Consider the following 18477-nt stretch of genomic DNA (forward strand, 5'->3'; position numbering starts at 1 on the left):
CTCTACGAACTTAAGTTCCCCCTCAACTGATCCCTCAATCAGTTGAGCTCTCAAATCTCTCTCTTTCTCCTTGCTTCACTCAAAGCAATTACACACTCTAGAGTTTACCCAAACTCTACCCCAATACAACTCAAGATAAAACTTCTAAGATGCTAAGTACAAAGACACTCAAGGACTTAAGTGGATTTTTGACTCTTTTTGGAAAAGCTATGAATCGTAATGCTCAAGTGTACTTTTCAAAACAGAAAACTAATCCTATTTATACAGGAGGAAAGCAGTTGAAAACCTTACGTTTTCCTTAACTCCCACTACACCACAACTTCCATGAAATAAGGAAGTGCAGTTCCTGGATGATTGGGCAGCAAGCTGAAGCACACAATAAGGAAGTGGTTCCTTTATTTTCTCAACCTCCTTTACCAAGTAAAAGTCGTTTTAAAAATAGTTTTACCAAGTCAGATTTTCCAAAATGTTAGGATAAAATCAGAACAGAAAATATTTTAATAAATAAGATATTTTTACTTAAAAGATAATTTTCTGAAATAAAATTAAATCTTGTTAAAGAAGGGAAAATAAAATCTTTATAAACTGAAATTAAATCCACTTAAATCCTATCAATTAACAATGTACTTAACATATATACAAGAAGCCTAAATAAATAATAAAGATACAAAAGACTCCTTGGAACACAGTGAAGCTTCGACTCTGAAGCTTCAGTTCCTCACTCAAGGAACTTGGCTTCTGATTGTCTTCTATGCTCATCCACAGCTCATCCTTAGACCTTGTTCCGTGCTTCGTTCTGACTCTAGAACTTCGTTGCATATAAGAACCTGTCAAGTACATCAAAGCTAATAGACAAAAGTTAAAGCCCTTATGGGTTTGCTTAGGTTCCTTGAGTCATCATCAAAACTTAAGATCAACAGATGGAATCCGGAGTATGCGTCCATAAAACTCATCAGGGCATGCCCGGCCGTTGAATAAACCAGGCGGTCGATTTTGGGCAAGGGAAAGCTATCCTTAGGGCATGCCTTGTTCAGGTCGGTGTAATCCACACACATTCTCCAAGTTCCATTCGGCTTCTTCACAAGAACCACATTGGCCACCCTGTCTGGGTAATAACATTGCCGAATGAAATCGGCGTCCAATAGCTTTTTTACTTCAGCTGCGGCCGCCTGATTCCTCTCTTCTCCATGATTCCTCTTCTTCTGGCGGACAGGCTTAATGGCTGGGTTTACAGCCAACTTATGCATGGCCAGGTCAAGGCTTATTCCTGGCATCTCGCCAACATCAAATGCAAATACATCTTTGAACTCTCTCAACAATTGAATTAACTCATCCCCAAGCACACCCAAAGTTATTGTGCCCACACTAACTGTCCGACCTGGTTGATCGGGGTCAAGCACTATATTTTGGTGACTGCCGGCCGGCTGGGGTCGTAACTCTTCTAGCCGACCGACAATTATTAGCTGCTATGCTTGTTCTATCTTGGCCGCCTTACGCTTCTGGCCGACTTGGTGTGTTGGGGGTGAGGTTCCTTCTTCTTTTGGCTCGGACGCCTTTGGTCCGCGCGGTGTAGGCTTAACCGCCAACTGATTACATTCCTTTGCCATCTTCTGACTTCCTTGGATTGTCCCTATTTTTCCGTCCGTCCTCTCGAACTTTAGCAGCATTAGGTGAGGTACAATGACTGCTTTGGCTACATTCACTGTAGGACGGCCGAGTATGACATTATATCTAGTCAGCTCTTTCATAACAAAGAAGCGGACAACCATATCTCTTCCTTCCCTTTTTTGCCCAAATCGGACGGGTAAATCTATCCGCCCCACCGGGTGGATGACATTCCCCCCAAATCCGACCAACGGGTAAGTGATGTCCTGGAGAGCATCCTCTGGGAAGCTTAGATTCTTTAAGGCGGCCAGGCTGATGATGTTAGCCACGCTACCCGTGTCAATCAATATTCTTCCGACCTTCAGATTGGTTATCTTCATAATGAATACCATGGGATCATTGTGCAGGGCTTTGACCTCCCCCCGATCGGCCTCACTGATGATTACTTCGGGGAAGGGTTCGGCCTTTAATGAGTCCATTTTTATCACCTTTCCCAAGTTCCGGGCGTCCTGCTTGATCCCCTTCATAGTTGGGTCGCCTGAGGCAATTCCCCCTGATATCACAGCCACAAAGCCTGAATCAGTGCTATTCCCATCATCTTCCTTGTCCTTATTCTTATCATTCTTCTGTCTTTTCTCGGACGTGTTGTTTGTTCGCGTGTAAGTGAATTTGGACTTCATCACATAAGAATTCAGCATGCCCTTCTCGGCTAGCTTGTCCAGCAATATCTTCAAGTTGATACAATCGTTTGTGTCATGTCCCACGTCCTTGTGGTAAAGACAATACTTGTTCTTGCTCCTGTACTGAGCCGGGCCTCTCAGCGGCTGTGGCTTTTCAAATTCAAACTTATCCTTGATTTCCATCAAGATAGAATAACAATCCTTGTTGAATTCAAACTGAGGCTCGTACGTCTTGACCTTCTTGGACTTCTGTGGCTGAGCATCAGCCACCTATTCTTCTTTTCTCTTTTTTCCTTCTTTCTTTTAGCCGGCCGAGTCTTGCTGAGAAAGTTTTTTCTCAGCCCCCTTGGCCGGCACTTCTGATTTCGTGAGCGAACAAAAGTCCGCCGCTTCAATATAAGCTTCGGCTTCCCGCAAGACACCTGCGTATGTCCGAATCTTTTTTCTTACCAGGTCAAATTTAAAACCAATGTGCCTTAATCCCCGGAGAAATTCAAAGTAAGCCATTTCATCCGGCAGATTATGAATTTGGGCTTTTTCTTGGTTAAATCGTTGGACGTACGAGCGTAGGCCCTCATTCTTCCCTTGGACGATTGTCGCCAAGTTAAGGCTAGTCTTTTGAGGCGGTATGTTGTATGAAAAATTTCCCACAAACAGCAAACTAAGAGTAGTAAAACAATTGATACATCCCGCCGGCAAACTGTTGAACCAATCCTGCGCTTCACCTTTCAAAGTGGCCGAAAAGCATTTTCACCAAGTAGTATCATCTACACTTTGCAAGTACATCAGGTTCCTGTACGAGGTGATGTGTTCTTCTGGGTTGCATGTGCCATCATAGGCTCCCACAAGTACACTCTTCACCTTTGGGGGCTGAGGGGCAGTTAAAATTTCTTGCGAAAACGGAGGCGGCTTATCTCCTAGAGTAAGTAGGCGCATCTACCAATCGATGGGTTGTGGCGGCACGGACGGTCCAACCAGGTAGGGAGCCTGTCCATACACCTGCCCGTATGGCTCATATTGTCCGTAGGCCTGGGGGTTCGGCTGCATCAAGCCATTGAACCCCTGAGGAGGTTGATATTGAAGTGATTGCGCTGGAATAGGAGTTGGAGTATGGACAACTGGAATAGGAGTTGGGGTGCGGACCGCCTGACTTCTGCTGAAGATGGCCGTGTTGGTATGTTGGGAGAGAGAATGATGTGAAAAATCAACCGGCATAGTTGAGGTTGAGGCCGTGTCCGAGTAGGCGGCACGCTCCCGCTGCTTATGCCGAAGGTAATCCCTTGCGTCCTTCCATCGTCTGGACGGCTCAAGCTCCTCTCTTCAAGGCTGCCTACCCCTCCCCCCAGCCGACTGTGTTTTTTCCAGCAAATCAAAGAAATTAGTCCGTGGTACCCTCGAGGACCTTCCAGTCGGCCTTCGAAAGGGAGTGTTTCCAGCGTCCGTTGCATGGATTGCTTTGTTGTGCGTCTTCTTTGGAGCCCTCTGTTCCTCTCTCCTGGGCGGCTGCCTAGAGGTAGAGGCTCCATTGCTCTCAATCTCTTTTCTGAGTTTGTTAAGCGCGGCCTTAAGAGAGGCTGCGGTAACAGGAGGGTCATCGGCTTCTTAAAATGTGGCTATCAGCGGATCGTTGATAAGGATTGTAGGGATTATATCCTCTACATGTCCATCCTCGCCTGGATTAGGTGTCTGACCGTCTATCGCCATAACGTACGAGTATCCCCATAGACGGCGCCAAATGCTTCGGGTATTTTTTAGATTTCCTTGGATACTGGTCACGCTCTCCTGGCAACGAGACGGTCCAACCTGCAAAACAACGAATATTCCGGTTAACGGAATATTCGCCTCCGACAATCAAGTTAGTGATCCGAACGGAAAAGGCTAGAGAGAGAAAGTAGAGAGAAGTTGGAGCTATTTCATGCTCTGTTTTTTGTAAAATGTCTTAATCCACCCCTCCCATCATAAATGATTGGGGTATTTATAGGGGTGGGACTCGTGCCCCATTCTAGGGTTTGTACCTAGAATTGCGTGACGTGATTGGCTGCGCAATCAGTGAATGCCACGTGTTACTTTGGGGGCGCCGCTTTGCGGCATTCATTGATATTTCTCGGGATTTGGGCCCTGACGTTGTTAGGCCTCTTTTGCGTGCTGATTTAAGGAGAACACATGCCCTAAACACGTGGCATCTTCTCGTGACGACACGTGTCTCCCTCTAACTAGGCCACGTGTCGCCACGAGATTGGCCTGAAACTTTGGGCGCTCTTGAGCTGAATGCGTGGCATCTTCCCGTGGTGACACGTGTCACCCTATAACTGGTCCACGTGTCACTACGAGACTGGTCCACGTATATGGGGTATTTTTTTACCCTCAACACTAATTATTAAAAACTAATTATTGAATTATAATTATTAATTATTAAATACTAACTATTAAAAACTAATAATTAATGTTTCAAAAAATATTAATTATTATTAATTATTAATTATTAATTTTTAATTATAAATTATAAATTATAAATTATTAATTATTAATTATTAATTATTAATTATTAATTATTAATTATAAATTATAAATTATAAATTATTAATTATTAATTATAAATTATAAATTATAAATTATTAATTATTAATTATTAATTATAAATTATTAATTATTAATTATTGATTATTAATTATAATTATTAATTATTAATTATTAATTATTAATTATTAATTATTAATTATTAATTATTAATTATTAATTATTAATTATTAATTATTAATTATTAATTATTAATTATTAATTATTAATTATTAATTATTAATTATTAATTATTAATTATTAATTATTAATTATTAATTATTAATTATTAATTATTAATTATTAATTATTAATTATTAATTATTAATTATTAATTATTAATTATTAATTATTAATTATTAATTATTAATTATTAATTATTAATTATTAATTATTAATTATTAATTATTAATTATTAATTATTAATTATTAATTATTAATTATTAATTATTAATTATTAATTATTAATTATTAATTATTAATTATTAATTATTAATTATTAATTATTAATTATTAATTATTAATTATTAATTATTAATTATTAATTATTAATTATTAATTATTAATTATTAATTATTAATTATTAATTATTAATTATTAATTATTAATTATTAATTATTAATTATTAATTATTAATTATTAAATTATTAATTATTAATTATTAATTATTAATTATTAATTATTAATTATTAATTATTAATTATTAATTATTAATTATTAATTATTAATTATTAATTATTAATTATTAATTATTAATTATTAATTATTAATTATTAATTATTAATTATTAATTATTAATTATTAATTATTAATTATTAATTATTAATTATTAATTATTAATTATTAATTATTAATTATTAATTATTAATTATTAATTATTAATTATTAATTATTAATTATTAATTATTAATTATTAATTATTAATTATTAATTATTAATTATTAATTATTAATTATTAATTATTAATTATTAATTATTAATTATTAATTATTAATTATTAATTATTAATTATTAATTTATTAATTATTAATTTTATTTAATTATTAATTATTAATTATTAATTATAATGTCAACAAGCTAAAAGCCATAAGCCAAAAGCTGCTCCAACTAGCTTTTGGCTTTTGGCTTAAAAGCCATCTTTTCAGCCAGTTTAAATAGCCATTAACCAAACATATTTTTTGGCTGTTTGACCAACTTGAAGAAGCCAAAATCCAAAAGCCAGCTGAAAAGCTGGTTTCCAAAAACCCCCTTAGGCTACTTTTATTGACTATTCTAATTTCCGACTTCGTTAAACTTTGACATCAAATCATTCGTGGTCTTGTTCACTTCACCTTAAAGAGAAAATTAGTTAAATATTCCAATTAACTAAAATAATTTCGGTTCGCCAAATATAAAGTTACAGAAAATAAGCCTTATAGAAAAAAATAATATCAAATGAGATAGTTATGAAATTCAGACTAATATGTTATTTTTAAGTATTTAAAATTCATAATGTAATTTTATTACAGGTAATTTTTGATAAACAACCACAAATAAAAAATATAGGAAATTTTGTATAGAACTACCCTTAAAGATACGGTTATTTGTGAATAACTACCCTTTTTTTATTTGTTTAGAACTATCCACAAGTTTGAAAACGTTTGGGTAGCACTACCCATTAACATTTTCCGTCCAATTAAGACGTTATCGGAGCCCACTTTTTTCACTTTTTCCACGCAATTAACTCTCCCAATTTCTATAAAGGTTTTAATTTACCGTAATTAACCTAATTAGGGTTTTAATTAGAATTCATTTTAGGGTTCATGAGTTTAGTATTATTTGGGGATTTTGATTTCTAAGGTTTTGGGGTTTAATTGAATTGTAGTTTTTGCTTATTTTAGCATCAATTGACCATTATAATTAAAAAAAATGAAAAATTAGGCCAAAATAACGTTTTAATTGGACGAAAAACGTTAGTAGGTAGTGCTACCCAAATTTTTCCAAACTTGCGGGTAGTTCTAAATAAATAATAAAAAATGGGTAGTTGTTCACAAATAACCCTATCTTTAGAGGAGTTCTACACAAAATTTCCTAAAAATATATTACATTTGCTTATATAAGTTGAAATGGACATAACATTAGTTCGCCTATTTATTTTAGTTTATGTTAATTTCAATTATTAAGTAATAAGGTTTTAAGATAAAAGCTAATCAAACATAACCTAAACTAATACTACATTTTTTAATGGAAATTTTTCAGGTAACACCTTTTAAGTGTGTTTTGTTGTGAGAAAAAACCTTATAATTATTTATTTATTTTGTGAAAACACACCTAATACCAGAAATTATTTGTCAAAAAACACCTTAAGGCAGTTTCCGACGTGTTGATTTGGTTTTACGGTGTTGACTAGTATAGCTACCACAAGGGAGTCACGTGCACCGACTTACCCCCTCCTTTCTAATTTTTTACCCTTTCTTTCCCTCTAACTTTATTTTCTCTCTCCTCTCAATTTCTTCCCCAATTAAACCCCCTACTCTTCCACCCAAACTCCATTGCTCCCCTTTGAAGAAAGTGAACTCCAAATTTGAGCTCCAATTTCTGCAAATATACTCAATTGGCATAATTACGAGGCAGGTAAGTAGCATTAATTAAAGACTTATTCCATTAATTTTGTTGATTTTGCGAATTATCATAAGTTAGGGTTTTAAATTGGAATTAGGGTTTTTTTATTTAGGGATCGATTAATCTTAGCAATGTTCTATAGGATAGAGGTAGCAGTAATGCCAAGGCTTCCCTTTTTTACCCATGGCAGACACAAAGAAAAGGACAGAGAAATTTAGGCAAGTACTCAAACAAAAATTGAGTAACAAATGAAAGGAGAGAGAAATTTTTACACTGACCCAATTCCTTGGCGAATTTAAACCACGAAAATTGAAGCATTCAATTCGTCACTGCCATGGCCAAGCAACTTCCAGAAGCTTTTAATGGTGATGTGAGCATCAACACAGAGAGAAGTAATTGAGAGGAGAGAGAAAGAAATTGAGAGGAGAGAGATAATAGAGTTGAAGGGAAAAGGGTAAAAAAAAATTAGAAGGGAAGGGGGTAAATCGGCGCACGTGACTCACACGTGGTGGTCAACGCCGTGAAACCAAGTCAACACGCTTGAAACCACCCTTAGGTGTTATTTTACAAATAATTTCTGGTATTAGGTGTGTTTTCACAGAAAAAAATATTTATAAGGTGTTTTCTCACAACAAATCACACTTAAAAGGTGTTATCTGACAAAATTTCCTTTTTTAATTTGTATGTGAAACACTTTTTATAAACGACTTTAGTTTGATTGCTATCCTTCCTCATTTGAAAATCTTTTACAAAGCACTAATTTTTAATAACAATATGGAAAACAAAATTAAAGTAAAACTCTATTTTTCCTATTGCCTTTTATAAAGCCTAATAAAATTTCTCATGTAAACCTACATGTTTTTATGAGTTAAGTATAAATTTGGGGACTAATCTTTTCAAATTTTCACCTTTTGGGACCTTTCACTTTTTTTCACCGTTTGGGACCTCAAGGGTGGAATCCACCCAAAAAGTGAGTCCCTTGGGTTAAATAAGTTAGCCCCTTGGGTTAAATAAGTTAGTCCCCTAAAAACGTTCAAAAAGAAATCAAATCAGCTCAAAAATGTTAGTCCCGTCATTATTACTTTTGCATATTGATTGGATGGCGGTGTATCAAACAAGGACACGTGTGCACGAGAAAGGAAAACCTTATGCTCCAAGCTTTGTAAAGTGGTCAAGATTTACAACAGTTCAGATGTACTAACGAGGTATTTTTCTACCAAACACTAATTCATTACTTGTACATATACATTACAACAATCACCATAACTAGACTTACGGTTTGTTTGGATAAAGAAAAGGGATGGAAAAGAAGGGGAGGGGGAGAAGAGGAGGGGAGGGAAAGGGAGGGGAGGGGAAGAAGGATGTTTTTTCCTTCCAAATCTCTCCATTGTTGGAGGGATCAATTTCCTACAATTTAATCCTTCCATTTCTCTCCCCTCCAATTTCCTCCCTTCCTCATTTCCTATCCAAATGAAAGATACTCCATTTCTCTTCCCTTCCTTTCTCTCCATTTCCTTCAATCCAAACACACCATTAAGATTACAATCCTATAAAATGAAACATGATTCTTCTTGATTTCTTCCCTTTCATGCAGCCTGTCATTGCTTTGTATCACTTTGATCATTTCATTTTTCACCTCTCATTCATAACTGTAATTTTGGCATGTATGAAATCTCCTAAAAGGATTTCTGGTTATTCTTGAAATTGTTCAAGCAACCCTTCTTAAACATCTGCAGAAAATTGTAACACTAGCCATTCCTATTTTCTTGCAAAGATTGGAGAATACGAAGGAATTGTGGGTTGCTGCTACTGTTCTTTTTGGATTATTTTTTTTAAAAATTAAACGCTTAGTAGAATATTGCTGCAACTTTATTTTGTTGGGTTTTAATTTCTATTGAATATTTGGATAATATACTCTTGTTTTGGATATGCATGCTAATTTATGAAGGGACTGACTTATTTTGTACAAAAGTTAATTAGGGGAATGACCTTTTTTTTTACCAAGAACTGAAATAAGGGACTCACTTTTTCTCCGGTGAGTTAAAGGTTAAATTACCGAAAACTTTAATAGATGTCCCAAAAGGTGAAAAAAAAAATGTGGGAGGTCCCAAAAGGTAAAAAAAAAAAAAAGAAAAAGAAAGGTTAGACCCTAGTATTATACTTAACTAAGGTTTTTATGAATAAATATAAAATATATATCAGTTTAGTTCAAGACTTCTTGATAAGGATTTAGGCTCCGTTCACTTCACCTTATTTTTGTTGAACTAAAATTATTTTTATTAAACTGAAATTATTTTTGCTAAATTTAAATTATTTTCACTAAATTGAAATTATTTTGACTGATTTTCTATTATATTTCTTCATTAGGTTAACCGATTTTTACCGAACTGAAATTATTTTTACTAAACTGAAATTGTTTTTGCTGAACTGAACTTATTTTTTAAGAACTGAAATTAATTTTACTGAACTAAAATTACTTTTACTGAATATTTTTTTTTGAGGTGAAGTAACAGGGCCTTCAAGTGAATTACACTAGAGACCGGATAAAAATAAATGAATACATTTCTTAACTTGAAGATCAAACGAGTACTCTACTACTCGTCTTTCCAATTTGAACAATTTTTCCAATCTAGATCAATTTTTGATCATCTTTGAGGCCTCGTTCACTTCATCTTAATTTTGCTGAACTAAAATTATTTTTACTGAACTAAAATTATTTTTGCTGATCTTTAATTATTTTTACTAGAACTAGAATTAATTTTACTGAACTGAAATTATTTTTGCTGAACTGAAATTATTTTATTTACTGAACTGAACTTATTATTATTGAACTAAAATTATTTTTAGGCCCGGTTAACTTCACCTTATTTTTGCTGAACTAAAATTATTTTTACTGATTTGATATTATTTTTGCTGAATTGAATTTATTTTTACTAAATGTATGTTATATTTCTTCTTTGAAGTTACTGATTTTTACTGAACTGAAATTATTTTTACGGAAGTGAAATTAATTTTACTAAACTGAACTTATTTTTACTGAACTGAAATTATTTTTACTAAATATTATTTTTTTTTACGTAAAGTGAACAGGGCCTTACTGAACTGAAATTATTTTTACTGTTTTTTTTAAGGTGAAGTGATTAAGGCCTAAGTGAGATAATGTATTGACAAACGTAAAATGAGAATCATTGCAAGTAAAAAAAATATATAATAGAAGAATTAAATAGAAAGAATATGGTGAATTATATATTCCAAGAAACTGCAATTGTTTTTTATTATTTACGACCTTTGTATTTTTAGTTGACACCTTTCTTTTATCGCGCTTGCCAACGCATGCTGTTAACGGTTAATATGTCTAATTATCAACATTGTAAAATTATAAAAAGAGAATTTTAATATAATGTACATTGAGACAATTCAAACAAGATCCACATGACTGTATTTTATCGTATCTATAAATCATAAAAATGAGTCAAAGTGTAGTGTGAGAATAGCGTAAAAGTCAAATGGTGTCAACAAAAAAAAATTGGAGGTAGCATAATTTATTGGAAAATTTGTTTGAAAGGGACTAATATATTAACTATTTTGTCTGGAACGACCTTTTATGTTGAAAGTTGTCTAAAAGGACTTTATAAGTATATTTTGATGTTTATAAGGACCTTGACATCGGAATACGGCGTTTAACTTTGATTCTCCGGCGTTGACCCCCACTTGCATGTCACGTGACATTAAAAAAAATTACCCTCTCCCTTTTTTTCCCGTTTTCCCTCCAACCCCAGTCTTCAAAACACTAGCAAAGTCAAACGCCGGATTCCAATGTTAAGGGGAAAAAAAGGGAGAAGGTATTTTTTTTTAATGCCATGTGACATGCACGTGGGGGGTCAATGCCGGAGAATCAAAATCAAATGCCGAATTCCTATGTCAAGGTCCTTCCAAACAATAAAACATACTTATAAGGTCCTTTTAGACAACTTTCATCATATAAGGTCATTCCAAACAAAATAGTGAATATATAAGTCCTTTCCAGACAAATTTTCCTAATTTATTACACTCAAATAAGTGATATAACTTGAGCAACTTATGTACGAGGAAAAACTATAACATGATATAATTGATCGGTATGATTCAAATCAACATAGCTAACTTTGAAGCAAGTTTGACCCAAACACCCGAATAGACAACTCTAATCATAAATAGTACGGAGCATTTTGTGTCACGTAGCGGTAGAATCCATCAGTGTTTCTCTTTGCTTCTTGAAGGACAAAAACATTTGGTGCTGATCAGGGATATTGCTCTTGATAATTGGTACATCCTTTAAGTTGTTAAACCAATTATACAAGCTTGGGAAAGTAGTGCCTTCAAATAACTTGATTTCCAATACTTGCTCAATAACTTCCAACCAATGTATTACACTGGCAACTGCAAGATCTGCTAGTCCAACATTTTCACCTCCAAAAAATGTATTAGTTCCTAGATTACCATGCTCTTCTAATGTTTCTAGCATGTTAAAGCACTCTTTCTTAGCTTTGGCTTGGTCCTCCCCTGTGGTTCGAAATAGTATCCAGATAACTATGCCCTGCAATATTGTTTGTCACAATAATTACATGATTAGTCCCTTTGCGGCGTGTGCTACACTTAAAAGGTAAAAGACTAAAGATTAGATTTAAAGATGACATGAATATGGGATTAACACAAGCACACCATGACACGCTATTTTGTTTGCCAGGCCTTGAGACAATTTTCTTATGGAAATGCACGACAAAGTATGACCTAACAATCACACTAACATGCTAAAATAAAGTTAAATTTGGCTTACGCAAGCAAATACTACGTACGCGGTAGCAAAACACGGTGGCACGTGAATATCAATTGTTTTTTTACCGCCCTTTTAGATTGCTTTGATATAACACGTATATAACTATTGGGTTAGCTAGACACAATCCACGATAATCATCTTTATAAATCAAATCGATGTTGTTTCCAAAAGTTTAAAATGGACTCTAACCAATTACTACCTTCATCTCAAAATAACTGAGACGTTGAACTTTATTTCACTATTTATATATTAATTTTGAGTATAATTTTTTACTAACACAATATAAAATATATTTTGTCATAAAACATATTGTTAGATAGGTATTATATAAAGTTTCATAATATAAATTTTATAATAATTTTCATTAATATTTATTATGTAAAAATAAGGTCAAACTAGTGTATCGATGTATGTGCAAAAAGTTGAATGTGTAAGCTATTCTGAGACAGACCACTACGCTAAGACCAACTTGGTTGGTTGACAATTTGACATGTTATTGTTCCAACATCTCCACATCGAGATCAAAGAACTTCCAAGCAAAAATATTTGATAGAATACATACATCATAGATTCATAGTATGAACAAAGTTAAGAATTGTACCTTTTCATCGGCAAATTTGGCCCAAAATCTAACCATTGCTCTTTCATAAGGCTCCTTGGGTAATAATGGATGTTGATGAGGCCAAATTTCTTCAACGTACTCAAGAATAACTAAGGATTCACATATTGGTTTTTCATTGTGAACTAAAACTGGGATTTTCTTATGAACTGGATTGTATTGTAGAAGCAATGAACTTTTATTAGCAAGATCTTCTTCAATATAATCATATTTTATGCCTTTTAATTCAAGTACCCAAATCACTCTATAGCTGAATGGGCTTGGCAAAGTTCCAAACAGCTTTACATTTTCCATGATTTATTGAGAAGAATACAAATATTGAAATACTAGTATATGATTTACAATTATGTTATAATTTGATACTCTTGAGTTTGAACTTTAAACTCATTGAATGGGGTGTTTTATAGTGTGATTAAGAACAATAAGTTTAATTAATAGAAGTTTACTTGAGTGAAACATCTAAGAAGGTGCTTAAAATTTTTTTAATTAATCGTTTCTTCGGCATGACTTTTTGACTTTGAATTAAGGTTTGGTTATGTTTTTTTATACTGTGAAATATTATTGTCACCATCAATCCCTAAGCAAATGACCAAGTTTGATTGAGATTACTTTGAAAGGATGTATTAATAACTCAATGTGTAACACTAATGAAGGTGAATGAGTTCATATCATCACTTAAAATATTATGGTAGTCAAAAAAAATTTAAAATTGGTCGGTTGTGATTAATGATTCTTGATTTATTTTTAAATACTCCCTCCATCCTTTTATTAGAGACCTGTATTTCATTTTTGGCAAATCTTAATTAAAGATCTATTTCTATTTTAAAATTGTACTATTTGAGAATATTCTCCACATTTTGATGAATCGTTATAACTTTTTTGTACAGTAATAATAATAACTTTTTACATTAATTTTCAACACTTTTTTTCTCTCTCTCTCTCTCTTCCGTTATTCCCAACCACCTTTTTGTTTCTCCTCTATACCCCTCTAACCACACATGCACTTATGTACTTCCACCAACTTTCTTAATTTCCGTGACAAAACCAAATATTTGATTAACATTCATTTTTCTTATTTTAGGAATTCATTTTAAATTTTTTTGAAAATGAATTATTACATTTTTTTTAAATTAATTTATGAAATTTAGTTTTAATTATTTAAAATCAGAAAATTAACTTTTTGTCCACGAAATAATTAAATTGATTTTTAACTAATATTACATTTAAAAAGTTATTTCAAAAATAAATATTACATTTAAAAATAATTCAATATCATTAAATATAACCGTTCATTTTTCAAAGTTATGGTTGTCATAAAAAACACCTAGCCTCTCCTCTCGTTTCTTAGGTTGAATTAATGTCTCGCTCGAAAGAAAGGACTTAGAGTCTGTTCACATTTACTAAAGTTCAGTTCAGTTCAACTCCAATCAGTTCAGTTAAGTTCAGTTCAGCTCTAATCAGTTCAGTTCAATTCAGCTCTTAATTTCCATCTCTCGTAAAATATTCATTTCAGCTCTGTTCAGCTCAGTTCAGTTCAGTTCAGCTCCAATTAGTTGAGTTCAGTTTAGTTCAGTTCAGTTTAGTTCAGTTCAACTTAGTTCAGTAAATGTAAACAGGCCCTTATCTCATTCAAAAGACAGGGTATTTCCAATCTCCTTCAAAAGACAAGGTTAATCTCATTCGAAATATAAGGTTTTATTTGCGTTTAATATGGACTCTAGTTGTGCGGGGTTACGATTGGTTATTGTGCGGATTCAGATTACGAAATCTCATTCTAAAGCGCATGCATGTCTCTAGAGAAGAAAATATAGCTGCAAATTGGTTAGCTAAGGTATATAACAATTGTTGATCCAAAATATCAAGCCGAAAGCCGAAAATATCAAAGCTTGTTTATGCTACGGAGCACGGAGTAAAAAACATATAAACAATGTGGCTTGCGTTCTACATTAATTTATCGATAAGAAGTTATAAACTTTTTCTTTATTTAAGAAGTTATTAAAACTTATATCTTTATGTTCATTATATTCCCCTACATATACTATCCCGTTAGAGTAGAGCATGGGCATGTAACTCTAAATAAACATAATTTCCCCTTTCTTCATATATTTCTTCTTGGATGAGTTAATTAAATTTCACTTTTTTTAATGCAAGAGATGAGTTAATTCAATGTCTTATGAACCTAGTTAATACCATGTATGTTTAATTAATTATCAATTAAAACATTAATATGATGGAGTCCGTTATCTCCTTAAATAATCTTAAGTGTTACAAAGTTAAAAACTTAGTTTAAAGTAATAATGTTGCAACTTATATGTAGGATTCTAACCTCATGAAACATTTTCATCGTCTCACCTTAGAGTTTCATCATGTCATCAATTCAACCAACAAATTGTTGTTGATTGAACAAGACTTTTGATGAGCATCGTTGGGTTATGCAAGTTCAACAAATGATCGATGAAGAAATCGAAGAAGACGATGGAGACATCCATGTATCCATATTCAATGTCCCTAATGCCTTAAGGGATATAAATCCTAAAGCTTACACTCCTCAATTGGTTGCTCTCGGTCCTTATCATTATCGACGTTTTGAGCTTCAAGAAATGGAGAGATACAAAGTTTCTTCAGCGAAAAGGTTTCAAAATCGAAAGCAAAGCACCAAATTGCACACCATTGTAGATCAATTGATAATGCTCGATCATAGAATTCGAGCATGCTATCACAAATATTTAGACATTAGTAGAGAAACTTTAGCATGGATGATGGCTATCGACTCTGCCTTTTTACTTGAGATTATTGACATTTATAGCAACAAAGAAGGAAAGTTTTTCTGTCAAACTTCTTCCAAGATTGTTGATTTTGCAAGAAGGAAATCCGTATATAACACTATATTAAGGGATATTATGATGTTGGAAAACCAAATTCCTCTGTTTGTCCTAAGAAAAATTTCGAACTATTGGTTTCAATCTTCAAATATGGTTGATGAAATATTGGATGATATTCTAGTTGGCTTATGTAAAGATGTTTCTCCTTTCAAAATGATGAATTGGGCACAAATTCAACACTCTTCTTGTGCACACATTCTAGAATTTTTGTACAAAAATCTGGTTCCTAAAGTTGAAGAAATGGTTGAAATCGACGAAAATGTTAATCGAGGCATCAATGAGGAAAGAAAGTTATGTAAGTTATTTTCACAACTCAAGGAGTCCTTGCATCAAATCCCACTTAAATCCGTCTTCAAATTACCCTGGATTTTCATTTGTAGCCTTCCTGGATTCGCCATTTTGTCTGCTGTTGTTTTGCCTAAGGAAAATAAGTTCGATGATCCTACTAACACCAAATCTACTCAAAACAACATGCCACCTTTAGTTGAAGAAATGATCCCATCTGTCATTGAACTTTCAAAATCCGGGGTCACATTTTTGCCTAATAATGGAGATATAATGAGTATTAATTATGATCAAAAGAGTAAGAAGTTCTATCTCCCAACCATTAGTATAGATGATAACACCGAGGTTATTCTACGAAACCTAGTAGCATTTGAGGCATCAAGCACTTTAGGTCCATTAGTTTTTACTCGTTACACCGAGTTAATGAATGGCATTATTGATACAAAAGACGATGTAAGGCTCTTAAGAGAAGAAGGGATTATACTCAACTACTTGAAAAGTGATGAAGAGGTTGCTAATCTTTGGAATGGGATGAGCAAGTCATTGAGATTAACAAGAGTATCTTTCTTGGATGAAGTCATTGATAATGTCAATAGGTATTATGAAGGGAATTGGAAGGTCCTATTAAGCAGATTTATGAGGGCATATTTAATCAATTCTTGGCAATTTTTGGTATTCATAGTAGCTGCTTTAGTCTTGTCAATGTTGATATTACAAGTATTAGGCTCCCTCTTGTACAATCCTCGCATGGTTGGTCCACATCCACAAGGATGAATATAGCCAATTTGATTAATTTCATGTTGTTTAATTAGAAGCTAATGTTTTCATTATATATATTAGTTTTTTTGCCTAGGAGTTGGTTAACAACTTTTACATAGAAAATAAAATGTAACCGTACTATTGCACGAGCTATGTAGTTTATGAACATTACATCTAAATTTAAGACGTTAATGAAAAAAGTAATTGAATATGGTAGTTACTTGAGCTTGTTGAATTGAATTGAAAAAACCCAATATGATGGAGTTTGTAGAATTTAAGGATTAAGCTATCCAAAGTTTGTATTTAAAATACTAGTACAATAACATAAATTGGCGTAGCAGTTCAAAACATGGGCAACAGTTTTAAACCGCGGGCACTCAAGGGGTCGTGCCATTACCCCCTTTAAATAGGCAGCGGTTCAAACTGCTTCCCATTTGTTGAGAATGGGCAGCAGTTCAACACCTAATTATATATTTAACTAATGAGTAGCTCGAGCTTTGCCCCACATTGCTACTTTTGTAATCGTGCAATTGGAATATATATTTTTTTAAGGATGTTAAAATTCGAGATTTTTTTTTTTAAGGATGTTGAAATCTGAAGTTGACATTATTAAAATTTGTTTTTTTTTTTAATAATGAAATCATGTGATTTACTCTTATGTACTTTTCTTTTTCATTTTTATAACATGCTTAATTATGGGCTATGATGGCATGGTTAGATAACCAACTTTGTTATAAGTGGTTAAGAGTGGCGTAATATAAAAGGATTTACTAGATTGATATTTACTACGTTTATTTTTCAGTCATATCAAAATTGCCCAATGTAACTGAATAAATGCTCTAAGGAGAGTTGACTTGCGTTGACTTTCTCTCTTCACTCTCTTCTCCATGGTTCTTCATCTTTGATTGGTTTCTTCATCAATTTTGGATTTCAATGGCTAAGAAGAAGAAGCAGGCTATTTCTACACCTCAAGTAGCGCAACAAAAGACTGCTCATGAAGCTTTTGATTCGATATTGCAGAATTTGAGAAACTCAGGCACATCTTTCGTTCCTAGTCCGATTCAAGAGGTGGATGAATTGGTTACTCCGGCGCCGGCGTTAGTGCATCCAGCTTGTGGAGCTAATCCCAGAAGTGATGCTGAGACCATTGCTCTCTTTGCTGAAGCTACTGCTAGGCCGGATTTAAGACAATCCAATGGAACAGTACCTAGGGTTTCTGGGTTTACTGTTCCATTGGATGCTGGTGGATCTGAGCATTGTGCTGAGCCAGGAAGTCATCCTCGCCATTCCTCACCCTCTCTGGAGCAGAACACGCACAAGAATAGTGAGGATCGGGCTGCTTCTTCCCCTGCTCTGGAGCTGAATTCGCGCAAAATCAATGAGGATCGAGCTGCTCCTTGTAGACACCTAAAAATGTCTCCCCAAAACCAAACTCGATGATGAACAACCTTTCACCGCCATTATTGGTCGGGTTGAGTATTTAATCTTTGGAGTGCTTAAATCCATATTTCCATTTCATAAACAACCCAATTCCTAGCCCATTTCCCCAAAACATAACTTATTTTCCTCTTTTCGTGCCTTTAAACCCAAAATAACTCATTTCGTGTCCTTTAAAATCATTCATTTCATGTCCTTTTTATAAAAATGTTTGATCCAGTTTATTTTGGTCCATAA

General features: G+C 33.6%; 3 protein-coding genes across 3 annotated transcripts; 1 reads left to right on the forward strand and 2 right to left on the reverse strand.

Moving 5' to 3' along the window:
- Positions 1–1466: 1466 nt before the first annotated feature.
- LOC110692571 lies at positions 1467–2468 on the reverse strand. Its single transcript, XM_021869607.1, has one exon. It carries the CDS (start codon positions 2466–2468, stop codon positions 1467–1469), a length of 1002 nt encoding a protein of 333 aa, XP_021725299.1.
- Positions 2469–11526: 9058 nt separating this feature from the next.
- LOC110692588 (glutathione transferase GST 23-like) lies at positions 11527–13294 on the reverse strand. Its single transcript, XM_021869623.1, has 2 exons — positions 12860–13294; positions 11527–12018 (listed from the first exon to the last, which is right to left on the reverse strand). The coding sequence occupies exons 1-2, from the start codon at positions 13169–13171 to the stop codon at positions 11656–11658; spliced, it is 675 nt and encodes a 224-aa protein (XP_021725315.1). The 5' UTR covers positions 13172–13294; the 3' UTR covers positions 11527–11655.
- A 2030-nt stretch (positions 13295–15324) lies between these two features.
- LOC110692572 (putative UPF0481 protein At3g02645) lies at positions 15325–16818 on the forward strand. The gene has a single exon (XM_021869608.1). It carries the CDS (start codon positions 15325–15327, stop codon positions 16816–16818), a length of 1494 nt encoding a protein of 497 aa, XP_021725300.1.
- Positions 16819–18477: the final 1659 nt, after the last annotated feature.

This window comes from Chenopodium quinoa, unplaced genomic scaffold, assembly GCF_001683475.1.
Source record: "Chenopodium quinoa cultivar QQ74 unplaced genomic scaffold, ASM168347v1, whole genome shotgun sequence".
Taxonomy (NCBI): domain Eukaryota; kingdom Viridiplantae; phylum Streptophyta; class Magnoliopsida; order Caryophyllales; family Amaranthaceae; genus Chenopodium; species Chenopodium quinoa.